Source organism: Sus scrofa, chromosome 14, assembly GCF_054392235.1.
Source record: "Sus scrofa isolate SSC_HxYL_T2T_F1_AM1 chromosome 14, Sscrofa_HxYL_maternal_Yorkshire_Landrace_v2.0, whole genome shotgun sequence".
In the NCBI taxonomy this organism is placed as follows: Eukaryota; Metazoa; Chordata; class Mammalia; order Artiodactyla; family Suidae; genus Sus; species Sus scrofa.
This window is the reverse complement of record NC_139396.1, coordinates 62864790-62890712: the sequence shown is the minus strand read 5'-3', so window position 1 is coordinate 62890712 and position 25923 is coordinate 62864790. Positions and strand designations below refer to the sequence as shown.

Here is a 25923-nt window from a genome sequence, read left to right as displayed (position 1 = left end):
CTCCATGCTTTCTTCCCATCAGTGTTCCCTGCACGGGGCCGGGGGGGGGGGCGGCACTCTGGCTGTGACTGACTGGGGCTCTTGCCCAGAGTCCGGGACCCTGTGACCTTGGCATTTTTGCCTTGACTCTTGCATACCTGGCCCCACTTGCCTGTGGTAAGGAATGGATGTCAGACTTAAGAAAGGGGTCTCCGTCCTCCCCCCCAGAAATGGAATTCATGTTGTGGCTCAGTGAGTTAAGAACCTGACTAGTATCCATGAGGATATAGGTTCAATCCCTGGCCTCACTCAGTGGGTTAAAGATCTGGCCATTAGGTAGACTGCAGATATGGCTTGGATCTGGCATTGCTGTGGCTGTGGCTGCAGCTCCAAGCCCAGGAACTTCCATATGCCACAGATATGGCCCTTTAAAAAAAATGAAAAGAAAGGGCTCTCCAGTCCCCTCCATGAGGTGACCCGGCCTCCCAGGCTCTATTCTCCCAGCTTAGCCCCTCCTAGAAGGGCACCCCTGTTGCTCAGTGCTTCTGCAAAGCCCTCAGGTGATGCTTATTGGCTGTGACCACCATGGCCTGAGTCACATGCTCCCCAACCAATTGGCAGTGGTACTCAGGAGTTGTGATGCTCTCACTGGCCAGGCCTGAGTCACAGGGCCACCTGGAGCCAAGGGAAGGAGCTGAGGAAGAGGGCTGCTGGGGAGAGGAAGGTACCCCCTCCCTGCCACCTGCCTTTTCTCCACTGAGGTGGAGCTCCATTAGCACTTCCAGACACCACCCCCAGTCCCATCAGCCCTCCCCTCCTTACTTGCTAATCATCATATGTGTGTGAGTCTGGTCCCCCCAGTGAGGCTGCAAGCCCCTTCTTGGGTGGGCTTAAGAGTTCTACAGACTCCTAATTAATACAGCCTTTTGCTTGGGTGGCAAGTCATCTCCTTTCATCCTGAGCCTCAGTTTCTCCAGCTGCAAAATGGGTGTAATAACTAGTAAGACACACTTCCTAGGGTTGTAACGAGGATCAAGTGGGCTCATTTACAGCAGTGACTAGTGCAGGGCCTGGTGCTGCCCCCTCTAACCTCAGGGGTGCTCCAAAGAGGCAGCGCCCAGGAGCACTGCTGAGCTCTGTCTCTGAGCCCAGCACACACAGACTCAGTCCTGCCTCTTCGCTGGACCCCCGGGTCCTACCCAACCTCTCTGAGCCTCGTCTTCTGAGCAGTCAGCAGCGTTCACATCCCTGCCTGAGTAAATGTCTATCCAGAGCCTGGCACTGAGGGACAGTGGCTGGTGGCCGGGCTCACTTTACCAATAATGACAAAGTCCTGGTGTGATGGGAACTTGGCCGCAGAAGACCTGGGATCAGGGTCGCCCCTCTGGGCCTCAGTTTCCCCATCTGTAAATGGGATCTCCGCTCTGAGGGGTTAGTGAGTGGTGCTGTCACCTTTTACCCCCATTCACCCCTCCTCTGAGCCACAGAGCTGTGTTCAGCCTTTATTGACAGACATTTCTCCAACACTACGTTATACAGTTCCGTGGGCTCCCAGACACGGATTTTCATTAACAACGACTCAAACATCTTCACTTAGCGGGGGGCCACGTCACACAAAGCAGATGAGCAGTGCTGGCCAGTCAGGCAGCCCTGGGCGGTGGGTAATGGTGGTGATGCTTGATGGAAAGTTCCAGAATTAGGAAGAAGTTAGAGACGGTCCTTCAAGACAGGCCCGAACACCAGACCTCCCAGGTGGCTGGCCCACCTATTGATTAATCAGAAAATTCTGGCTCTAGATTTCGGGACCTCACAAAGGTAGGAAGCAGACATCCACTTGGTCAAGAGATGACAGGCGTGTGTGGGCTACTGCCGTAGTTTCTCCATCTCACCTTAGCTGGATGACCCCCTAGGTACTTCCCCTCTTCCAAGCCCCCTCACCCGGCTCCCCTCTAACCCAGCTGTCTGCAGAACCTGCCACTTGGAAAGTCGGTAATTGGAGGGAGAAAAACATTAAAAAGGGCACAGGGCAATGAGACAGACCAACAAGTGCCAATAAATACTCTGCCTTGCAGCTTCGCCAGCACCCCCTCACTCTGAGCATCACTCTCTACTGGGTTCACAGTTTAGTTTCTTTTCATCAGGGATGTCTGAAATTCCAGCACAAAAAGCCCCCTACCATCCCTCCCCTTCCCATCCTGATTTGAAGCCCCCCCCCCCAGAAATCAAAAGCAGGGTCCTTCTTTTCTTGGGTGCAACTAGGTAAGAGGTTCGAGTGGCAACCAAACAGAAAAATAACCGGTTTCTGATTTTAAAAAAATTAAGATGTTTCACAGTATCCAAAGTGCTTGTTTGTTCAAAAAAGCAGCCCAGGGCTGCAAAGGGCTTAAGAGCCAGTTGCAAATGTGATTCACGGATCATTTAGGAGTGAAGGCTGCAGGGAGGGACCTCAAGACTCATTCCAGGGACCATGGGCTAGGTTTGAAGAGGAGGAGTGGATGGGCTCCAATAAATAGAAATAAATGTACACAGGGTCACAGTGCCCGGCCCGGCCCAGGGATTTGCTCTATGAAACCCTAACAGACTATCAGGAGGAGGGGGCCCAGAGGACAGTGGGGCAGGTGTCCATTTCAGCGTTCAACCTGTTCTGGTCCAAGGGAGGTTCGACCATCTGCCAGCTCCACTCAGGCTCGGGGCTTGACCGCTGGAGGCTGAAGCAGGTGTTTCATCCCAGAAGAATAAATTAAAAGCCTTCCTGCTGGGCCATTTTCACGGCACAACCCTGCATCCCCAAGTGAGCTGTAGGTTGCTGTGGGAGCCAGTGGGAAAGCAAGCAGGAAGAAGCTTGTTCTCCACATCTCAGGCCTCGAGGAGCATCAGAAAGTGGGGGAGGCGGGCGTGCGTGTCCACTCTCCTCTCTCCTTCTGACTTGGGGAGGTCCCAGCAGCTTCCCATGGAGATGAGGGAGGACCTGCATTCCTATCAGCCAGCTGCTCCATCGAAGTTTCGGAGGCCTGTGGGAAGGTGAGGGGCCTTTCCTCGGGGAACGCCCAGCCCAGCGAGCATCCCTCCTGGTCCAGATTCTGGAGCCAGGGAGGCCGTCAGCTCACAGCAGGGCTATGGGCTTGTTCCCTGGGGCACTCAGGTACTGAGAGGAGGAGGTGGCAGCTGACGTGGCTACAGTGTCCGGGGTCGAGTACGTTGTGTAGAGCCCGGTCACCTGCAGGTCGGGGAAGGACTGGTCACTGCCGCCAGAGATGGGGGTCAGGCCCGAGGCGCCCAGCTCACAGCCAAGTGGAGAGTCTCCGAAGGCCCCCAGGGTGTCCAGGCTGAAGCCCTCATCCTTCATCTCCTCCCAAAGGTTCCCTTTCAAAGACAAGAGCATTTGGGTGAGCTGGCTTCACGTCAAACAGATCGGAGTCTGAATACGGCCTTAGGGAAGAGGCACAGATTAAATGTGGGGTTTCAAGTCACTGCAGGACAGTGTGGAGGAGCCAGAGTCCCAGCCCCAGGCATTCCCTCCCCACGGGGCATCCTTGAGAACATCACTTCCGTCTCCGAGTCTCAGGCTCCTTGGACGAAATGAGATGATCAGAGAAACCACCTCCTAGGACTGCAAGGCTTAAACAAGGGGATGCGTGGGAAGCCCTCTGTCCTCATTAAGCAGTCCCATCATGGTCAAAGACAGGGGACAAGACCACAATTTAGCTTTCCTCAACACATTTTTTTTTTTTTTTGGTCTTTTTAGGGCCACACCCATGGCACATGGAGGTTCCCGGGCTAGGGGTCGGATCAGAACTATAGCTGCTAGCCTACACCTCAGCCACAGCAACGTGGGATCCGAGCTGCATCTATGACCTACACCACAGCTCATGGCAATGCTGGATCCCCAACCCACTGAGCGAGGCCAGGGGTCGAACCTGCGTCCTCATGGGTGCTAGTCAGATTTATTTCCACTGAGCCACAATGGGAACTCCATCCTTAGCACATTTTAATTGTACAATAATCCAGGGGGAAAGGCAGGGAAGTTCAAATATACCAATTTCACAGCTATAACTAAGAAACCTGCTAACTTGTGCATTTCCCTTGTTATACACGCAGCTCCTTGAGGGCTGAGGATTTCTGGGATTACACATAGGAGGTGCACCATGTTAGCGAATGGACAGACCCTGAGCCTTCATTGAAGCCTGAACTTCCTGTGTTCATTCATTCATTCCTTCACTCCTTCCCCGTGTTTTGAGGACGACCATGTGGCCAGTAAGAGGCTAACATGTGCCAACCTGGCATGAGGTTGGCCCATGCAAGTTGGAGCAGTTCCTGGTTGGAAGTTTGGGGTCAGAGAGACCTGGGTTGAAATCCTGGCTCTGTGACTTCCTAGCCGGGCCACCTCAGGCCAGTGACCTTACTTCTCTTGGCCTTGCTTTTCTCATTGGCACAATGGGGATGCGGAAGGGCTGTGGCCTCCCAAGGCTGTCACAGGCCCAAACGGGATGATGTCTATGAAGGGCTTGGCACAAGGCCTGGTAGATAGTAAGCACTCACTAAATGCTTGTGATTTGCTATGATTAGGTAGTTAGGAAGTGTTTGTTGAGGGAATGAGATGTGGGGTGAATGCAGATGGCCCCCTCTCCTCTGCCCTCCCCTTTCTTTCTGCCCACCCCCCCACCTGGCTACCCCCCCCTTTCTGTTCCCATCACCCATTCTTCCCGCCTCACCCTGCAGAGCGAAGTCCATGATGCTGGGGTCCAGGGCATCCACCTCAGTGTTCAGGTCAGTGCTGATGTTGATGAAGTCCCCGGGGGCCCTTCCCAGGGCCGGGTGGGGGAGGGGGCTAGGGCTCAGATCCGGCAGGGCATGCAGGGGCGGGGTCTGGGCTGGGGCAGGGGAGTCTGGGGCAAGATGTGCCTGGGGCTGGACCTGGTGGTGCAAAGGCACCGACTGCAGGGACAGGGTCATCAGTGGCTGGGGCGGGAGCTGCGAGACGGCCAGGCAGCTGTGGGCCATGGCCACCGTGGTGGCGTGGGTCAGCATGGGGGCGTCCGGCTCCCCTGGCTTGCCAGGGCGTCGGCAGCTTTCTGGCCGGTCTGAGATCAGCTTGTCCAGCTCCTCTGCAGGCAAGTGGGAGAGCTCACTCATCAGAAACCCCCCTAGAGTCCCCAGGCCCCAGCCCAGGCCTGGATGCAAATCCCAGGGTTAACACCCATGTGATTTTAGCAAGCCTCTTGGACATTGCACTTAATGGTGGAAAACTTGGTTCATAAACCTTTGGCTCACATCTTTGATTTCTTCAGCATACGCTGCCAGAAGTAGAATTAGCGGATCAAACTGGGAGACCAAGTGTGCAGGGTTTTGATATATTACTTTGCGCTGGAAAAGTTTTCACAGTTTACGTTCCTACCAACCGTACAATGACAATGCCAGTTTCACCACATCCTAGCCCACACTGGGTGTTAGTGTTTTATTATTTTGGGACTCTGTACCGATGTGGAAAGAAAGCTAGGGAAGCAGTATTTTCCCATGGTTGTTGTGTTTGGCATTGCTGTGTGAGAAACTGGGGTTGTTGGTGAGATTCAAAAGCTTTTCATGTGTTTCTGACCAGACCCTTCAATTGACCAGCCACCAGGTAGGAGTGGGGAGGAGAGGTATATTTCACAGGGGAGAAGGGGGCGTGGTGTTTAGGAGTCCGCATCCCTGCTGAGGTGGCTGAGCTTGTTGTGGGATGGGCAGGGCGCAGGCAGCGATGTGTGTGGGTGTGGGTGTGGGGGTGTGTGTGTGTGTGTGTGTGGAGGGGCGCCCGGGCCTCACCAGGGTTGGCCATGCTCCTGTGGATGGCAGCCAGGTCCTTCCTCTTCCACTTGTGCATCTCTTCCTCCATCTTGTCGATGCGGGCCAAGTTCAGGGCCCACAGGCAGCCCTTGCGCGAAGACCCGCTCATCTTGTTCTCCACCTTCTCAAAGCACTTGTTCAGAGACAGGTTGTGTCGCACCGAGTTCTTCCAGCCGTCGGGAGCCGTCTGCGGGGAGAAACGGTCGCATGGGAGATGCCCTCAGGGATGTCCCCCTGAAGCCCCTCTTTCCAAGGGGATCTCAAACTCAGTCCTGGGTTCTGGCAGTGCCAGGGAGAGGCCAGAGCCACGCCCACACCCCATCCTGGGCCGGGACCCCTCACCTTGAAGTAGGGGAAGTGCTCCTTCATGAAGCTGTAGATCTCGCTCACGGGCAGGCTGCCTGTCTTGCTGTTCTTCAAGGCCATGGCGATCAGACAGCTGCACACAAAGTGTGGGGCAGGCCAGGTATAAAGCCCAAGGTCCTCTCTGCCAGGAAGTTGTCCCTGCTTCATCCCCTTGGTACCAGCCCTACACACTCACAGTGTCAGCTTGCAATATCTTTTCATAGCCCTCCTTCTTTCTCAGCACCTGCCCTTCTTGACCCTGAGCTCAGCCATTGATACCCATTTGAGAAAATTTTTATCCCCCATAATGAATGGGCCTTTAGACTTTTTTTTTTTTCTTTTAGGGCCACACCCGTGGCATATGGTGGTTCCCAGGCTTGGGGTCCAATTGGAGCTACAGCTGCCGGCTTACGCCACAGTCACAGCAACATGGGATCCAAGCCGTGTCTGTGACCTACACCACAGCTCACGACAATGCCGGATCCTTAACCCACTGAGCAAGGCCAGGGGTTGAACCCACAACCTCATGGTTCCTAGTTGGATTCATTTTTGCTGTGCCATGACAGGAACTCCCGGGCCTTTAGACTTTTAACTAGGCTGCTTACCCCTCCCCACAAATCTTGTGAGGTACACAATAGTATTATTTTGATGACTTTACCTCATAGGGAACTGGAGCTCACAGAGGCCAAGCCACTTCCCCAAGGCCACACAACTTGTGAGTGACAGACTGGAGCGCTGGGCTCAGTGTCTGGAGTGGGTTCTCAACCCTGGGAGTTGACTGACCACATGACGGTCCTTCCTAAGAACGGGTCCCACCCAGGGGTTCCCCCCTCCCCAGAAGCCTAGGTCCCCACATCCAACTGTCTGAGGTGCCCTACAGACAGCCCCTCGAGTCCCCCACAATCCCGGCCCCCCCAGACCTCACCTGTAGGAATAGATGGGCTTGGGGTAGTGTTTGGGGTGCAGTTCCTGGGATGCATGCACAGCCATTCGGGACTGGGGGTAGGGTGTCCGCGCCCCAAATGGGGGGCCATATAGGCCCACAGGAGAGCACTTCTCATAGGCAGGGTCAGGGAAGGGAGGCAGAGAGAGAGAGAGAGCGTGAGTCACTCAAAATGACCCCACCCCAACTCTGTCTTGAAGAGCCAGATGCAGGGTTGACAACCCCAGCAGACAGTCTTGTGTCTGCCCATTGTAGGGTGTGGGGGGAACCCAGTGAGCACAACCCCATGACGTGGGCACAGTGGGGAATGTTACTCCCATGTTCCAGGTGGGTAAATGAGGCTCAGAGCAGTCCCTGACCAGCCCAAGCCAGGAGCGTCTGCCTCTGAGTCCAGGGCTTCTCCAAGCCCCCCGGTACCTGCTGGACGCCTGGGGGCAGCGGGAACTGTGGATGGGAGGCAGGAGAGTATAGCTGTGGCGGGTCCTGCAGGCTGGATGAGGGCTGGCCCCCGATAGGGAACTGGCTCATCTGCTGGGTCCAGAAGAGAAGGAGATAGAGGGTCAAGGGGGACTCCAGCCCCGCAGGACATGTTTTTTCACTCCCCAAGCCAAGTGGTGGCACTTACGCTGGCTCCGTGGTTGGCCATGGGACCCAGACCCAGAATGCCTTGGTGGGCCATGGCGGCCGGGCTGTGGAGCAGGGGACCTGGGGTGGCTCCCACGTGCAGGTCAGCTGCCCTGGTCAAGGCACCTGCCAGAAGGAAACACAGAGATGCCTGGGCTGGGGGAACTGTGTCTGTGGGCAGGGACAGCTCAGGCCCTGGGCACCTCCAGAGAATGGAGCCACCTGCCGCCCTTGGGGCCTGGCGCATAGTAGGTTCCTGGCAAATCACTTCTCTAGGTATAGTGGTGAAGAGTGGGTTCCTACCTGCTCCTCTGCCAAGGATTAGCTTAGGAAGAGCAGATGCCCTCCTCTTGTCCTGTGCTGGGCCTATGACAGACATTGCTAATCTATCGCAGAGTCTCACTGCCCCAGCCTGATTTTAAGTAGCCACTTCTGCTCTAGCAAAGCTGATGTACTGAGGCTCTTGCCCCCGGGCCGTCAGGTCTTCTCACTTCTGGCTGCCACCTGAGCTCATCCTTTGTTCCTTGGTCTGTCTGCCTTGTCCTTCTGTCGACTCCCTCGACTCCCTGAGAGCTGGGACCACATTTTATATGACTTAGTGCTCCAAATGCCTGGCATAGTGACAGGCACAAAGGAGGTGTGCAGTGATGCCATGAAAGAAGGAGCTTCCTTATTTCATGGTTATCATCTACCAAATACCTACTGTGTGCAAGGTACTGTCTGCATTGAGTCCTCACAACACCCCAGGAGGGCAGTTCTATTATCTTTTCATTGCAGATGAGGAAAGAGGTTCAGAGGGAGGGCACGCCCCCAAAATCACACAGCTGTTCCCTTGGAGTTCTTGATCAGTATTGACACACCATTCGCTACCAGGTCACATCAGCCCATAGGATGTTTTTGTAAATAAAGTTTTATTGGCACATAACTGCACCCATTCATTTAACATATTGGGTATGGCTGGCTTTGCCCTGCAGTGACAAAGCTGAATAGTTTTAACAGAGACCATTTCAAATAGATACTGGCCCTTCACAGAAAAAGTTCGCTGACATCGGCTACTGATGTTTTGGCCAAGAACAATTCATCCAATGAAAGAAACACTCTGAGACATTAATTTTTCAGTTCTGCACACACTTTTAATGTACAGGGCGATTGTTTCTGTTGATTGCTTTTCTTCATCACCTTCCGTGTCCCTAAATGTTTCATCCACTTGCCATGACTGCAACTAGCTGCCATTTAGTGAGCACCTACTGTGTGCCAGGCCCTGTACTCAGTACTCTCTTTGAAGTCAAAGTCTTTTTTTCCCCAGTCATTTTACAAGCATTTTTAAATTGAAGTATAGTTAGGAGTTTCCTTGGTGGCACCACAGGCTCAGGATCCAGTGCTGTCAGTGCTGTGTGCTCAGGTCGCAGCTATGGTTTGATCCCTAGCCCTGGAACTTGCACAGGCCATGGGTGTGGCCAAACTAAATTAAATAAATAAATAAATTGAAGTATAGTTAATTTACAATGTTGTGCTAGTTTCAGGTATACAACAAAGAGAATCAGTGATTCTATATGTATGTGTATATATATAGAATATATGTATATATATGTATATGTATTCTATATATATAGTATATGTATTCTATATATGCATATATTCTATATATGTATACAGATAGAATATACCCTCACCCAGGGTCTGGCACATATATATATATATATACATATATATATATATTCTTTTTCAGATTCTTTTCCATTGTGGGTTATTACAGGACATTGAGTAGACTTCCCTGTGCTATACAGTAGGTCCTTACTGTTTATCTGTTTTATATACAGTAGTGTGTATATGTTAATCCCAAACTCCTAAATTACCTCTCCCAAAGTACTTGTTTACTTTGAAGAGGTAAAGGAAGTCAATGTCTGTAAAGGCTCAGAAAACAAATATTTCAGGCTTTGCCAACCCCGGTGATCTGTCTACTTTTTTCTTTTTTTTTTTTTTCCTAGGCCTGCACCCATGGCATATGGAGGTTCCCAGGCTAGGAGTTGAATCGGAGCTGCATCTGCCCGCCTACGCCAGAGCCACAGCAACGTGGGATCCGAGCCGCATCTGCGACCTACACCACAGCTCACGGCAATGCTGGATCCTTAACCCACTGAGCAAGGCCAGGGATCGAACCCAAAACCTCATGGTTCCTAGTTGGATTCGTTAACCACTGAGCTACGATGGGAACTCCTACTTTTTTTTTTTTTTTTAATAACACTTGAAAAATGTCAAAACCTTCTTTACAAAAACAGGCCCCAGGCTGCATTTGGTTCTGGAGACCGTAGTTTGCCGCCTGCTCTGGGTGTTTGAGATGCACGGGAGTAAGGGACAGTCTATCTCTATTCTTCATTAAAACCTTAGCTCACCCAGGATCTGGCACAGCGATGAGCAAATGAACAAAGCACGTCCCTCTGGGGAAGGTAGACGTAGTGCCATTTTACAGAGGCAGAAACCCAGGGAAGGAGAGAAGAGTGACCTGGCCACAGCCCCAAGCAGTGGATGGCAGTGCTGGGCATTGCCCCTCCTTGGGACCACCCTCGCCCCACCCACCTTGCCCCTGAGCCTACCTGGGTGTGCGTGGGGTGCACTGGGGCCGCCCAGGTCCACGCGGCCACTCGCCATCTGCTGTAGCCGTGGCACATCCACAGCTGTGAGCCACGACAGCGACTGCAGGTCCCCAGGAAGGTCGTCATCACCAGTGGTGGCCAGAAGCCTGCAGGGAGGGGCAGGAGCTCGGGCGGGGCGGGGAGCTCAGGCCAACTCTGGGGGTGGTGGGGGCTCCTCTACCTCTAGAATCACTCCCTTTAGCCTCTCATCACCTCCTCCAAACCATCCTAACCCTCCAATCTGCCCATCCCCAGGGGTTCCCTCTTTGGCAGCCAGATCACATATCTTCAAATCCTCCCTTCCTTTACCCACTTCCATCTGACTCAGATCCTACCCCCAAATAATCCACACTCGTGTTTGTTGAGCACTTACTATGTGCCAGGCACTGAATCAAATCAAGTCTTTTACCGGTATTAACCCATTGACACTCGCAGTCACCTGATGAGGCAGGTATTATTATTATTATTCCTATTTTGCAGATGGGGAAATTGAGGCTCAGAGCACTGAGTCAACTCACTCAAGGCCACACGGTATAGGAAGTGAGGGAGCTGGAGCCCTAGCAGTGGGGTCCGGTGCCAGAACACTTCACCATGACCCCATGCAGCCCCTGAAGTTTCCAGTTAGGACCCACGCCCACCATCCCCCCTGCCCCAGCCAATTCATGAGCATTGCTTTCTATGGAAAAAGCCTGCCGTTGAGGCTACCAGGCAGGTACACCAATTTGGGGCAACCATAGCTCCCCAGCACCCTTGAAGTCATGCTCGCCTGCCCCACCCCTGGAGGGTCCCGGGCCTCACAGTAGGATGCTGTCTGTGTTATAATGTGCAGCAAACTGGCCAGGAGCCCAAGTCAGACCCACCATCCCACAGGCCAGGCACTTTCTGGTTTGTTGCCCAGAGGCCCACCGTCCAAATTCTAAACTCCAAGTTTCAAAAATAGGTGTCCTGGGGCCTCAGGGAGACTCAGCCTCCACCCCTCCTGCCATCTGTGTGGCTGCCTCAAGCCCGTGTTCTCTCTTTTTCTCTGTCTCTCCTCCCCCTCCTCCCCATCTCCCCCGCTCTCCCTTTCCTAGTGTTTTAGGGCCACAATTAGCGTTGCCATGGCACCCGCTGCTCGGTTGTCACCGGGCCTGGGCCCTCAGCCCACCAAGCTGGCATCAGGTGACCGCACGGCTGCCCTGGCGATTGGCTGCCTCATAGGAAAACAGGGCCTGGAAACGATTTGAAAACTCAGCCTGGCCCGTGTCAGTGGCAGCAGTTGGCCCGGCTGCTGTCCCCTGGCGGCCCATTGTGTGACAAACGACTGTTGCCCCCATGGCACGTGGCTCCCATTGTCCTAGGGTCTCCCTGCAATTGTTTTTACAGCCCCCATTCCCACCCCCGGCTGCTGCCCATTCGACCTGCTCATAACTCATCTGGATGAGTGACAGGCCAGGCCTGGGCGATGCCATCTGTCCCCTCGGGCCCATGGAGACCATGGGGTGAGGTCGAGGGGCAGGGCCTGGTGTGCTGCCTGCTGTTGGGGGAGCCTGGCTGGCCCCAACCCAGCCCTCCTCACCCCACGGCCAGCCAGCCTCCCAGCATCCCATGGTGTAATCCCCACTCCTGCTCAGTAACCTGCTGTGGCTCCCCAGTACCCCTGTCACTCTGCCTAGCCTTGGGGCCACAGGGAAGAGTGGAGATGAGGCCCTGCTGGCAGGTTTCTCAAGGCGGGGGCCCCACCAGAGCCCCCTGAATTGGCGGCGGGGGGGGGGGTTCTTGTTAACACGCCAGGTTTCTGGGTATCACCATGGAACAGGATCTCTGGTGGCAGGTGACTCTGATAAGGCAGTATATGTGTTGGCTAAGAGCTTGGTCTCTGGGTTCTAATCCTGACTTCACTTACCTGTGTGCCCTTGGGCCACTGACTTAACCTCTCTGAGCCACAGTTTTTGATCTGTAAAATGGGGCTAAGTAATAATGGCCTACAATCTGGTGAGGATTCAGTGTATTAGTCCATGAAAAGACCTGGAACCGTGTCTGACTTTGCTGTCATTAATATCAGCATTCATGTTAATGATGACAGTCAGGCCTGCAGGGGACTGGAGGTATGTCAATCCTGTGGGCTCTGGGGGCACAGATGGGCAGCGGCTGCCACTAGCAGCTTCTGTTTACTGATTGCTTCTCGTAGGCCAGACCCTGGGCTCCATGCTATCCCCCTTTTATAGATGGAGAAACTGAGGCCCTGAGGATGCACATGCTCTCAGCCTGTTTCCCCCACCCCCCACCCCCACCCCCACCCCAAGAGTGAGAATCACGTAAGGGAACTGCTTAGCACACAGCTGTACTCGCAGCTGTACTCGTAGTAGGGGCTGAGTTAATGGTGCTCTTCTGATCCTTCTTTTCTTTTTCCTGCTGTCTGTGAGCCCCAGGGGGCTTCCCCTTCCCCCCTTCTTTTACAGCAGAACCCCTGCCCCCAGCAGTAGCCTGGGGTCTGTCCTGCTCCTGGTACCACCGCCCCCAGCCCCAGCATGACCTCACCTCCACTTCAAGACAGCCCTGCTAGCACTTCCCCTGCTCCATCCGAACTACTTATTCCCAGAAGCGCACTTCAAATTCTGTCTCCTGGCCTCTTAATGTCAAAGTCCCCTCAGACCTCTCCTGATCCGGCCCTCATTTTCATGGGGATTCCACCCATGGGGAGACTGAGACCAAGAGAAAGGAGGCAGTTTGCTGCCAAGGTCAGAGTCCAGGAAAAGACCAGGGCAGGGCCTGCTGGCTCCTGTGAGGGCTCCTTTCCAGCCGGGAATGCCTCCTCCTCCAGGAGGTCTTTGCCACCCACACCCCAGGCATGAAGACGCCCTCTGCATCCTGATTGCTCCCTGGGCCAGAGGGTCCTGCCCTGCCATCCCTCTGCCCTGGACCTGCCTCCCTGCTCCCTGAGGGCTGGCCCTGAGCCCCGTATCACCCCACATCACCCCATGTCCCTGCACACAGTGGTGCCACTTAAATGCCTGCCAGGCTGACCCCAGGCCACCAACTTGGAGAACTGTGTGACAGTGACTGTCATAGCCAGCACTTTTAGCTGCCCTCTGCCACCTTGAGTCTTGGCAACAGCTTTAGGGCAGGAACAGGGAACAGGCAACAGATGGGGAAGCTGAGGCCAGATCTGTGAAAGCAGAATCGTGACCAGGACTCGAACACAGGCCTGTCTGCTCCAGTCTTGGGTTGTTCCTGCGGCACCACAGGCAGAGGACTGGAGCTGGATGTCCTTTGCCAGAGTGGGGTTAGGGGGCCCCACCCTGAATCCAGGTCTCTCACCTGGGGCTGTGTGAACCGCCCTCACCCAGGTGCCGGTTCAAATGCAGAGTCCAAGGCCAAGCCCAGACCCTGGAGTCCTACCCTTGGGCTCTGGGGCCCGATAAGCTGTATTTTAGTGCCTCCCTAAGCTCTGGGGGAGGGCAGCCCTGAGGGTGTGTGACAGGGGCATGGGCACAACTCAGGCTTTGACTGGACGGATCTGGGTTCAAGACCTTGTGACCCTTGCCAGTGTGACCTCCAACAAGTCACTTCAAGTCCCCGAGCCTCTATTTTCTTATCTGGAAAATGGGAGAGTAACAGACCATGCATCGCCCTGGGTTGTTACAGGGATCAAGTGAGCCAGTGTGTTCAACTTCTAGCACAGGCCTGGTCCCAGTTCTGCCTTTTCAGGGGTTGGATGCCCATTCTGGGGGTGGGCAGCCAGGCCCTGATCCTACTCCCCCCGCTGCCTCAGGCATCCCAGGGGCGCTCTGCTCCTCCCTCCTGCCTAGGCCACAGTGTCTGCCTCCACCTGCCTGGCCCGTGGCCCAGCTGGTCTCCTGAGATGTCTGTTGGATGCCCGGGAGCCCTCTGGTGGAGTCTGTGGGCCCAAAGCCTGGTTCATGTCCCGCTGCCTCACAGGGTCTCTGGCACCCAGGCACCTCTTCACTGTGTCACAGGAACCAGGTGACGCTCTAGGGCGTAAGTAAGAATGTCCCATCCCCACTGCCTGGCCCGGGGTCTGGACCATCTCTGTTCTTTTCCCTTCTGCCCTCCTTTGCCCCCTGCAAAGAGGCACAGAGCACAGCCCTATCTCCACGGTGGCATGTGGAGGCCCCGAAACCTCTCCCTCTCCAGTGCCTAGAGTCTCTTCATTCAAGGTGCCCCCAAGCGCCCCATTCCTGTCTTCTCCTAGGGCTTCATTTTAAGTGGCATAAACCCGGGATTCTTGGCAGCTATGATAAGAGAAAGACTTCTTGTTCAGGAACCACTGTGGCTTCCAAGCGATAGACCCTCAGAAGGGCACTTAATCCTCAGCCTCAGTTTCCACATCTATAAAATGGGCATGAAATGATAATAAGAGTAACAATATCTGGTACCCCACCCAGGACTGGTGTGCTGGAGTGGGGATGAAGTGAGGATTTGGGATTACTTCCTGGAATGTGTGTGTGTGTGTGAGAGAGAGAGAGAGAGTGTGTGAGAGAGAGATGCTGTGTCAGCCTCCTGAGTTGGTTTTTCTTCTGCTGGAAAATGATGGGACATTTGCAATGCAAAGGATGAGGCAAAACCCAGCCCTGTCACGCTGGGGTCTCCCAAAACCTCTCCTGCTCTCTCTCTCTGGGTCTCTTGGTGAGGACAAGAGCCAGCCCCTCCTAACCCAAGTCACCATGTCACTGTTGCCTGCCCACCTGGGGTCACCTCCAGAGGAACCCACAAGAATGAAACTCCAAAGACCCAGCTCGTTCCATCTGCTCCCTCTGCACCACCACCCCCACCCCCGGCAAGTCCTATCTCACCTCTGTGCCTCTTTTCTGACTCTCCCACTCTCTCCTTGTCCATGTCTCTGTCTCTCTCTGTCACTGTGTCTATGGGGCCCTGTGCTGAAGTCCTGGCCCCCGTCTTCCTGTCTGGTGACATCAGATGTGCTTCCAATCCTTCATGAGCCCCAGTTTCCTCCTCTGCAGAGTGACAGCAGCAGAGCACTCACAAGAGGCTCTTAGTAAACATCCCTCCTCTCCTTTCGTCCCTTCTCTCTGATGTGGGGCCTGCCCATCTCCTGCAGACCCCGCTCTATCCCACACACTCACACACCCATCATTCCTGTGTCCCTACCAGCGCTGCCAAAGCTACTGAGTCAGGCTTTCAGGGGATGAAAGCAGTTAACACATGCTCTCCCCGCCCAGGTAATTCCCACATGCCCGCCTCACCCTTCAGGCAGTCAGTTGATGCCATGCTCTGACACAGGCCTAGCATGATGGGCCCTGCCTTCAAGGCACCTCCACTGTGCCTTCCTCCGCACCTGCATACATTCTATTCTTTCACAAAGGATGCCTTTCCTTCTTCTCAGGACCTGTCTGCATCCCCCTACCTGAGCCCCAGGGAGCATCCTGAACCCAGCTGATGTCCCCAGGGAGGGCAGGGGCTGCACTCCCAGATCTCGGGTCACCCACATCTGGCAAGGAGGCAGTAGGACAGGGGCTGAGTTCACTGCCGGGCATAGGCGGCCCCAGGAGAGCCTGATGCTAAAGGAGGAAACTTGCATCCCCTAAGGGAGGAGCCCTTACCCTTAGGGCCCATCACAGTGTCAGGCATACAGTAGGTGCTCAGTAAGTACTCATGGATTGGACCAATGAGCAAACAGATCCAGCTGTTCAGATGCCCTATCTCCACATCCCCCGGGGCCCAGGTAGGGATGAATGGCCCAGCTTAATTTTATTTGATTTTATAATTAAATAAAATTGAATTTTATTACAGCCTGTGACCACAGTTTGGAGTGAGCCCCTGGGGTGCCCCCTGCCCTGAACTTAAGTGGGTGACATGACTGATCTTGTGTCACTCTCACGAGAGCCGGATCAGGAATGATAGCATTCCTACCTTCCCATTTTCCAGATGGGGAGACTGAGGCCAGGGAGAAGTGGGCCTGTCTAGGATCCCCCAGCCAGAGACTGGGTTGATGACAGTATGTGTGTGTTGAAAATGTGCTCTGTGAAACGGTCGAAATATGTGCTCTGCAAATTCTAGAAAATCTGGGGACTGTGCTATCCAGTAGAAAGCCATGCATGGCTATTTAAATTTAAATTCATTTAAAAAAAAAAAAAGGAGTTCCCATTGTAGTGCAGCAGAAATAAATCTGACTAGGAACCACGAAGTTGCAGGTTCGATCCCTGCCCTCGATCAGTGGGTTAAGGATCCGGCATTGCTGTGAGCTGTGGTGTAGGTCACAGATGCGGCTCGGATCCCGCGTTGCTGTGGCTCTGGCGTAGGCTGGTGTCTACAGCTCCGATTAGACCCCTAGCCTGGGAACCTCCATATGCCGTGGGCACGGCCCTAAAAAGACAAATAAATAAATTTAAACTCATTAAAACTAAATAAAATGATAATTTCTTTGTCATGCCAGCTACATTTCAAGTGTTTGGCGGCCAATGGCTGCCACAGTGGACAGTGCAGACGTGGGACATTTCCACCATCGCAAAGCGTTCTACTAGGCAGCAGCATTCTGAAACATTCTTTGATCTTGATGGAACAATCTGTGGTGTTTCTACCTTGCCTTAAAACAACTGGACATTTGATTTGAATTTTTGGACAGTTAAGGAGCTGATTTCATGGATGTTGGAGTTTTATTAGGTTTTGTTATAAGGACAGTCCTTCACCCCCAACCCCCCCGCCTAGCCAGGAAATTAGGAGGAAGTGCTCTATAACATTGGAAGCTATGTACTGAGGTGACTTATGAAGTAGTGAGCTTGCTGTCCTGGGAGCATTCAAGTAGGGGCCAAGGGATGACCTGTCAGGCGTCTGTTGGATAAAAGATGAGCCTAAGCAACCCCCAAGGTCCCTTTTGATACAAAGGCCCTGTACCTCAGGGGAGCAGCTTGCAGGTAAGTCCCTGGTTGCATTTCCAAAGTTCTATCATCTTGGGCAAGGCCCTTTCCCTCTCCAGGCTCCAGTGCCCCATCTAAAAGCAGTGATGGCTGTAGGGCTCCAGGAAGGCAGAGTCGCACCCTGATTAGCAGCAGGTGTGAACCCAAGGCAGGTGGGCCTGAGCATGAACGCTCCCTGGCTGTGTGACTGTCACCTGTCCTGGGCCTCCATTTCCCCGTGTATAAAATGGGAATAGTAAGAGCACCTCCCCTAAGGGGACTGTCAAGAATATGACAAGAGTTCTTATAAGCATTAGATCAAAGGAAGCATCTAGTTTTCCACTGAAAAGGCAAGTTTAACTATTAGTCCAGGGGTTCCAGAGGAGACCCCTGACAATACAGCCTTCGCAACCCAAGTGGGGGGATTTGTCACCATCAGGGGACCCTCACTAGTGAATGGAGAGCTTTGGGGGCAAAAAAAAAAAAAAGACCTAGGTAGCATTCCAGAGTCCCCTCCTGAACAGAAGAGTTCACTCCCAGCTCCCCACCCAGGGGGAATGGTGGGCGCATCTGTTCAAAGCTCGGCCACATCCATTGTTTCCTTATACTTACACCCCCTACCCAGGGGCATCATCACCCCCTTTCACAGATAGGAAAGGTGAGGCCAAGCCAGAGGAACTCACCTCAGCAGCTTCCTGGCAGGGGCCCCAGGTATCTGCCCCAGCACCTCCCACCTAATCCTCCCCAGGCCTCAGTTTCCCCATCTGGAAGGCAAGGGGGTTGGGCCCCTCCTATCTCTGTGCAGAGGCAGCCCACCTCTGCTGGGAAGTGGGATGCTGAAGGGTATGGTCCCCGTTTGAGGGGGTCAGAGCCTGGTTAGGAGCAAGGTGGTACCCTGGGAAAATCGACATCAGAATAACACTCTGTTATGGGTGCAATATTGGGATTGCCGCTTTTCAAGGGCTGGCTATGTGCTTTTCACTTTACATGTGTTGCCCCTGTGCCCTCATGAGTCTTGCTCTGAAGGCTCTGGGTATAGCAGAAAGCCTGGGCCCTCCACAGTGCAGCATTCTGGGCCCATCTCAGCTGGAAAGCCTGGGCCCAGAGTTCTGGTGTTTCTCTTTTTGTAGCATTTCAGTGTAGCTGGTTATGAGTGTAGGCTCTCCAGAGTGTAGACCGGGCCTGGCTTTGAAACCCACTCTGCCCCTTAGTAGCTATGAGGTTTGCCTGTAGTCATCTACCTCTCTGAGCCTCAGTTTGCTCATCTGTAAAATGGGAGTGCTAATGCCTGTACCCACCTCCCAGGGGGTTGTAAGGACTGGATGAGACAGTCCAGGTGGGGTGTGCACTGCATGGTAGCAGCTCATATGAGTGTTCACATCCTGTAAAGAGTATGGATTCAGCATGAAGCGGGTTCTGCGGGGAGGGCCGCCTGCAGAGTATCCAACACTCGGGAAGCACCTGCTTCACTCCACAGCTATTTCCTGAACTCCTACTTGCCAGGCCCTGTTCTGGCAGGCAGACAAAACTCCCTCCATCCAAGAAGAGAACTTTCTAATTGATTTAGGGATGCAGAGGAGGGGACGCTGCCCATGGCATGCCCACCTTCCTGCCAGCCCCCTTGGGTCTGCACACCCCTTATCTCCTGCCAGCCTGTGGGAGGCTGCTTATCATAACCATTTTACAGATGGGATGGCGACGGCCCAGAGAGGGGAAGTGACAACCCCGCAGCCACAAAGGGTGTCAGCAGTGGAGCTGGGATTTAAACGACCCATCCTAGAGATTCTTCAGTCGGGTCCTTTGCCAGTTTGGCTGAAATAAATCAAGCCCAGGGCAAGAGGGCATGATGACCATCATCATGTCATTTTTAGAAGGATCAGGCTGCAAAGTGACTCCATGGTGACAGGGTCATTGGTCAGGGGACCATGAGGCAGCCCTGGGCAAAGCGAAGCAGCCTGGAGTCCATGGCTGCCATTCTGCACTGGCCAGGGGACCAAGCTGAAAACATTAATTAACCATATCCTGAAATGATCATCCATGTTAATTGATCCCATGGAGGGATAGAAGGTGAGCCGGGAGCACAGGCATTGGACTGATGAACCCAGGGAGACCTGGATTCCAGTCCTGGCCCCAGTCCTAATGGGGGTCTTGTGTAGGTAACTCAAGGCCTTTGAAACTCAGTTTTCTCATGTGCAGAATACAGGGAATAACAGGGCCTGCCTCCTGGTTCAGGGTAGGTCAACCACTGAAGGGCATGGTATAATGTGTTTGGTTCGTGTGTTAGGCAAATGTTTGTGCAGTGAATGGATTTCAGACCCAGCAGTCAGAGTAACCTTTCTAATGGAACATCAGAACTCATCACTGTCCTTAAAATCCAATGTAGGAAAAGTCACGCTCCTTGCCATGATCTGGTCCTCAAAACTTCTATTTTTCTCTTTGCATATGCTGTTCCTTCTGCCTGGAATGCTGTTCCATGCACTCATTCACAGCTGGCTCTTCATCGTGCTTCATCCTTAGCCTAAAATTCCCCTCCACTGAGAGACTTTCCCTGGCCACCTCCACCCCTGGTGGTCCTTCCTGTGTGTGTCTGCAGAATGTTTAGCATTTTGCCATGAGATATTCATTTACACTTATTTCTGATCTTTCCACTCTAGGAGGGCAAGGACAGAGAGGCTATTTTGTTAAGCACCCAGCAAAGGGTCTGGCGCCCTTGTGGGCATCTATTCCACACCTGCTGAAGTAGGAAAGGGAAGAGGGATCCCTTCCCACCCCAGTACTGTCCAGTTCAGCTCCAACACACCTGCATTCCCCAATCTCTCCATTTCCTTCCCAGCTCAGACACCACCTCTGCCAGGAAGCCCTCCCAAAACAGTCTGGCATCTCCCAGTCTTTCCACCCCCTGCAATAACTAGTGCCGTTAGTATCTATGCATGGCATAGGCTCCTGAGATCATTTATTCATTGTACTCTCTTATCTACCCCTGCCTTCTGAGTCCAGAGCTTACATTTAACCCTTTATTCCCCGTCTTGGGGGGGTCTCAGAGTTGATAAAGCAATTGTGCACTGGAAGGGACATCTGCTTAGGGTTCAAATCCCATCTCAACCCCTTTGCAGTCGTCTGAACCTTGGGCAAGTCACTTTGTGTTTCTGTGCCTCGGTTTTCCCATCTGTAAAAAATGAGAATAATTCCCACCACAGATGGCAGCTGTGGGGATAAAATCAGATAACCTGTAAGACAGGGTCCAGTGCCCAGCAGATACTCAAACCTGTTTCTTTCTTCTCTCCTCTGGCCTTTCATGGTCACTGGGAGGGGTCAGCCCAGAAAATACTGCCTCTGTGGGGAGCAGGGTGTCTGATCATCATTCTGGCAGGGCAGAGGCACATCCACTAGGGTTATAACTAGGAGGTTTTACCTGCCTTCTTGAAATGTGGTAACAAATTGTGACATCACTACAGACTGTTCTTGCTTCCCACCCAACCTGACCAAAAAGGGATTAAGCCTTTTGTGGAGTTGTTTATTTAGCTAGCATACCTTTGGTAATCTCTTTTGTAACCGTTGATAGGAAAAAGAAAATCAGATACTATTTAGCAAGCTCGGAAATGCCCAGCTGCACCAAGAGTGAGCTCAAGGTGAAATGATCTGATTAGGAATTGGGAAAAGAATCTTTCCTAGAATTTGGCTCGAGACTTGGTGTGTGTGCGTGTGCAGTGTGCATGTTTCTGGGGGTGAAAACACCAGATCGGAAGGAGGCCTGCCCCCCAGGACAGCCCCCTCTCTTTCTTTGCTGCAGGGAGCTTGAAGAGCTCTTCTGAAGTGTGCAGGGTTGTAAAGATATTGGGATGGTCACTGCCCCTGCCAGATGGAGCCCCCCCATCCAGGGAGGATACAACGGATGAGTGGAGTCAGTCTGGAATGGGGGTTAAACCATCCCCACACTCAGCGTAGCAGGAGGCTTAAGAGGAAAGGCAGGTGGTGGCTGCTTGCCCTGATCCACAGGACAGGATTTTGTCATCACTTGAGCATGAAACTCCCCTGATTTTCCATGGATGTGCTATGTCTCATGCGACATTTATCCATCCATCCATCCACCCATTCCTCCATCCATCCCTTTATCCATCCATCCCTCCCTCCACCCATCCCTCTACCCATCCCTCCATCTATCCATCCGTCCATCCATCCATCCATCCATCCATCCATCCATCCATCCATCCAATGCACATTTAGTATCTGCCATGATCCCGGCACTGCGGTTCACCAACAAGAAAACCACTGTCCAGAGAGGGAAATGGTTTTATCCATAGTCACCTCCTTTCTTAGAGGAAGGATGGAGGGTTCAGGGAATAAATACCCTGCAGAGGGCTCTGTAAGGACTTACTCACAGGGCTCTGAGCAGCATGGCCCTGGGAGAGGCTGAGGGTCCAAGGGGCCAGCTGCCTGCCTCCTCTGGCCTCTCTGGGCCTCTGTTTTTCAATCTGTAAAAGGAGTGTGTGGGATCGGACTTCTAGAATAAAGAGTTAGCCGGGGCCTGGCACACAGTAAGTGCTCATTAACTCTCATTATTTCCCAGCACCTCTAAGAGTAGATTCCCTGTTATTTTTGAGCCAAGGGGAAACGGGCTCACCCACTTCGAACATGAGCTGTTAGCCATTGCCCAGGAGGTCAGGGCTGTCCCCATCCCTGGGCCCCAGGCGGGCTGGAATGCTTTCTGCCAATTTGCTCTCTAGGCCCGGCCACTGACTCCCGACAGCTCCCTGGGGACAGGGCAGCCGCCTCCAGCTGCTGCCCCCCCTCCACCCCCACCTTCCCCACACACAGCCATTGAAAGTTAACGGCCAGACTCAGCCCCTGGGGATGGAGGGGCAGGCGGCTGGCTGCGTGGGGGCTGGAAGCGGGCAGCCTGAGTGGTCCTCGGAGCTATTCTCTGGAGATGTGGGATGGGGGAATGAGAAGCCCATAAACTTCTCCCAGGCTATTATTTGGGGAAAAAAATGGGAGCGGTTGGAAGGGGTGGGGGGTGGTCGCTGCATAATCAGAAAAACTCCCTTCTTTGAGAAAGCACTCCACCCCAGGCCTGGCTGAACACCTTTGCTAAATGGAAACACAGAGTCCTCCCAAGACCTGCAAATTGGGCTCTCTCATGGCTCCATTTCTCAGATGAAGAAACTGAGGCACAGAGATGGGCGTTGGCTTGGCCAGGGTCACACAGCTGGGAGATGATGAAGTAACTTACTCTGTTCCAGCACCTGTGCTCTTTACCAGTGGTGGAGGCCATCGTCCCCTCTGGGTGGGACAGCCTGGGGTTTGAGTCCCCACTGTCCCTATAACTAGCTACATCTTCTTTTAAGTCAACCTGGCTGAGCCTTGGTTTCCTCATCTGCCAAATGGGTGCAAGAGTGCAATTCTCTCTCTCTTTTTTTTTTTAGCTATTTCTTGGGCCGCTCCCGCAGCATATGGAGGTTCCCAGGCTAGGGGTCTAATCGGAGCTGTAGCCACCGGCCTACACCAGAGCCACAGCAACTCGGGATCCGAGCCGCGTCTGCAACCTACACCACAGCTCACGGCAACGCTGGATCGTTAACCCACTGAGCAAGGGCAGGGACCAAACCTGCAACCTCATGGTTCCTAGTCGGATTCGTTAACCACTGCGCCACGACGGGAACTCCAAGAGTGCAATTCTCATGAGGGTGGTCGTGGCCAGGGCAGGCAGGCACTAAAGAGTTAAGAAACCACCAGCTATTACTATTATCGTTATCATTATTATTTTGATATGCTACCTTCTGTTCATGCTGTTTAACACCAGAAAACAGCCCTGAATCCACGTGAAAAGGAAAGGCTAGACCTCCAGGATTTGCCTAGGATCATACAGTTGGCAAATGACAGAGTGGAAATACTTATCTTTGTAACACCTCTGTGCAGTGGGTACTATTTCTGTCCCCACTTTATGGATTAGGAAACAGGCTCAGAGAGGTGCTAGGAGGGAAGCTGGGACTCTGACTCCAGAGACAAGCTCCTCCTAAGCCTTATGCTGCCCCCTCTCACTTTCAGCACAAGAAAGAAGCCCGGGGTCTTGGGCTGTGTGATCCTGAGAAAACCATTGCACTTTTCTGAGCCTCTCTGTCTCCTCACCTCTCTGATGGGAGCTCATCGGAGCTACCGTCCCAGCTGGGCATCCAGTAGGTACTCACAAACTGGTGTGTGCCTGGTCCACTTCTGGGGTGCTAGCCCCACCCATGGCAGTCTCTCAACAAATATTTATTTGAATTTGTGGCCTCATTTGGGTCTCCAAAGGCAGCCATCAGGCCCACAAAGCAGCCTCCTTCTAATTGGGGGCTGTGGTCTTCTGCAAAGGCACTGCTGGCCTCCCGTGGCCACTGCTGGTGAGTTGCAGTGGCCACGGGAGGCCAGACAGCCCCTGGGTAAACAGGGCTGATCTGAGGTGACAGCCTGCTCTTCCTAGGCCAGCCCCTGTCCTGTCCCCACTCCATAATCTGGGCTGTGCCCCCTCAACCCATGGACGTGGTGCTTGCCTTGGGGGTGGGGCACTGGGAACCAGGTCAGGCCTTCACTGGCTCAAGGGAGAGATGCTGGGATCCTTCTTTTTGCTCTTCCTTCTCCTTCCCTTTGCTGGTGACCTTGGACAAGCCCTTTCTCCTTTCTTGGAGAGCATTTCCTGGAGCCCTGTTAGAACCACTGGGGGAGAAGCAATAGCTACTATTGTCACCGTCACATCCACCCGGATGCCCAGTCTCTCACCTGGGACGGGACCTCTCTTAGGACAAAAAACTGCAGGCTTCCAATGGTCCCACTGCCCACGCCACAAGCTACACACCCTCAGAGAGACTACCTTTGAAACCAAGACCTTCTGGCTCACCTGCAAAATCATAGAAGGTAAGGTAAGCATAGTCCTTGGGCAGTTTCAGAAACCATAAACCAGGAACACTAAACCATTTAAAAAGATATCCTGTATTATTGTTGAAGCCCTCACCTGTATTCCTGTGAAGAGGGGTGGTGACTTTGCCCTGAGTTTCGAATAATTCCTGACATCATGGATGAGATGTCACTTTCTATCATCTCCTTGGAGGAAAGACAAGCAGAAAACAAAGCTCCCATCAGCAACGATATGGACAGGGCAGAAAACTCATAGTTTTCCCACAATTCAAAAGGATGGAGCTCAAACGACTAACAGTACTTTTTTTTTTTTTAAGGGGAAAACAAATTACTAGAGGTTTTCTGGGCATCCCCGGTCACTCTCCCAGGGAAATTCTACAGAATTTTAGGAGCACATGAAGAAAATGGAATGAAATTCCAGGTTCTTTCCAATTCATGGGGGAAGGGCAGAGGAAGGCTCTAGAATCCAAATGTCAAATCTTGGAAAAGGTGTACTTGCGAAATGGAAATCAGAAAAACCTGATTCCCTTCCAAGCCTACTATTTCCAACTGCAGCTCAGTTATGACTAGTTTGGAAATAAAAAAAATAAACACAAAAGGGCAGCTTGATGTGTCCTGTAGGTTTCTCTGGGGGAGCCAAGTTCCCATTTGCAAAGGGAATAATCCCCGCAGGACTCCAGCTCTGGAAATGCCTTCAGAAATGCCACATGCCCTTGCTGGAAAACCAATCCACCCCTCACTCCACACACCCTTACCACCCCTGCTACACACATAGCCTCTAGAAGAAATCTTCCCTTAGTTTCTCAAACTCTGAATCTGAAACAAATACAGAAACCCACTAGACTCTCAGATCCGCTCCAAAAGTCATCAGTGATTCCTGGAAAGGAGAAAAGGGGAGCAGAGAGAGGCGGCTGCCTCATCCCCTGCCCTGGGGTCTCCCCCCTGCCCCAGGAAATGCAAGGCAAGGCACTGCCCGGGAGGAGGACGCAAAGCCGACCCTGCAAGGCGGTACCTGGAGCCGATTCTCGCCGGGCCGCCGCTGCAGGCGCTCCTGGGGCGGAGGGTGTTTCGGAGGGGGGCTCCCTCGCGCTCGCCCCTCGCGTTCCGCAATTTGGCCGCCGTCGCAGCTCGAACCGTTTTTAAATTTCCCTCTCTGGAGCTGTCCAGCACAGAGCATGCGCAGTAGCCGTAGGGGGGCTTTTCCCCAAGGGTCAGTTACAGGGCAGGGTCAAGGGGATTGCAGCGGGCGTTTCCCAGCAGCAGCGAGACTTGCACGCCCCGGGGCTCCGGGTGAGGTGTGGCGCAGGGGCAGGGACACCCTTCTTCAAACTTTGCCAGCAGTGGTCCCAATTGCATGCGCGAGCTTGCGTTGAGGAACAGTGGAAGCGTGATTTAGGCCAAAAGAATTAAGTTGCAAAAGGATGCTGGGTGCATTAAAACTTGCAATTCGTCACTCCTCAGAGGAAAAGGAGTTGGGTGGGCACGGAGATCCGTTGCAACCCCTTCTGTCCCCCCAGAGTGGGGACGGGTCAGGAGGCCGAGTCGGGGCCCCAGGTAGACGCAGATTAGGGCCACCTGTCTCTTTAAGAAAGTTGCGCCCGCGGGACTTGGCGGGAGGGGGCTGCGGAGAAGGGAGCACTCGCCCCGGGCGCCTCCACCTGCCGGGACCTCTGCGGGGCGGGGGGCCGGGCTGCGACCTGGGGGCGTCCCGGGTCTGCCCTCCGCGCCCCCCCCCTCCCCCGTCCCGCCTGGAGAGTGATTCCGCCCGGAGCGAGCCCGGCGGATCCTGGCCAGGAGCTGTAGTGGAGGCTGCTGCACTCCCGGTCCCGCG

The 25923-nt window shown here is 53.5% G+C and overlaps 2 protein-coding genes across 5 annotated transcripts in view; one reads left to right on the top strand and one right to left on the bottom strand.

Annotated features, from left to right (window-relative positions):
- The window catches only part of MYO1H (myosin IH), a 148899-nt gene that overhangs the window by 3927 nt on the left and 119049 nt on the right, over positions 1 to 25923 (top strand). Inside the window, exon 1 of one of the 2 annotated variants that reach the window (XM_084995554.1) lies at positions 25258 to 25382. The exons of the other annotated variant lie outside the window; for it this stretch is intronic. The gene's annotated coding sequence lies outside the window, so the exon portion shown is untranslated. Of the gene's footprint in view, positions 1 to 25257; positions 25383 to 25923 lie in introns of those variants that run through there. 2 annotated transcript variants of the gene reach the window in all.
- Positions 1469 to 25307, bottom strand: FOXN4 (forkhead box N4). 3 transcript variants are annotated; one of them, XM_084995592.1, is made up of 11 exons: positions 25105 to 25209; positions 24190 to 24278; positions 23732 to 23894; positions 10309 to 10454; positions 7716 to 7840; positions 7508 to 7618; positions 7073 to 7200; positions 6145 to 6241; positions 5782 to 5989; positions 4692 to 5084; positions 1469 to 3342 (listed from the first exon to the last, which is right to left on the bottom strand). In XM_084995592.1, the coding sequence occupies exons 4-11, from the start codon at positions 10361 to 10363 to the stop codon at positions 3083 to 3085; spliced, it is 1377 nt and encodes a 458-aa protein (XP_084851718.1). In that variant the 5' UTR covers positions 10364 to 10454; positions 23732 to 23894; positions 24190 to 24278; positions 25105 to 25209; the 3' UTR covers positions 1469 to 3082. The 3 variants fall into 3 exon arrangements, with proteins under 3 accessions (XP_084851718.1, XP_084851716.1, XP_084851717.1); XM_084995590.1 differs by lacking the exon at positions 23732 to 23894 and having other exon boundaries at positions 7508 to 7621; positions 25105 to 25307; XM_084995591.1 differs by lacking the exons at positions 23732 to 23894; positions 24190 to 24278; positions 25105 to 25209 and adding exons at positions 10721 to 10786; positions 11146 to 11360 and having other exon boundaries at positions 7508 to 7621.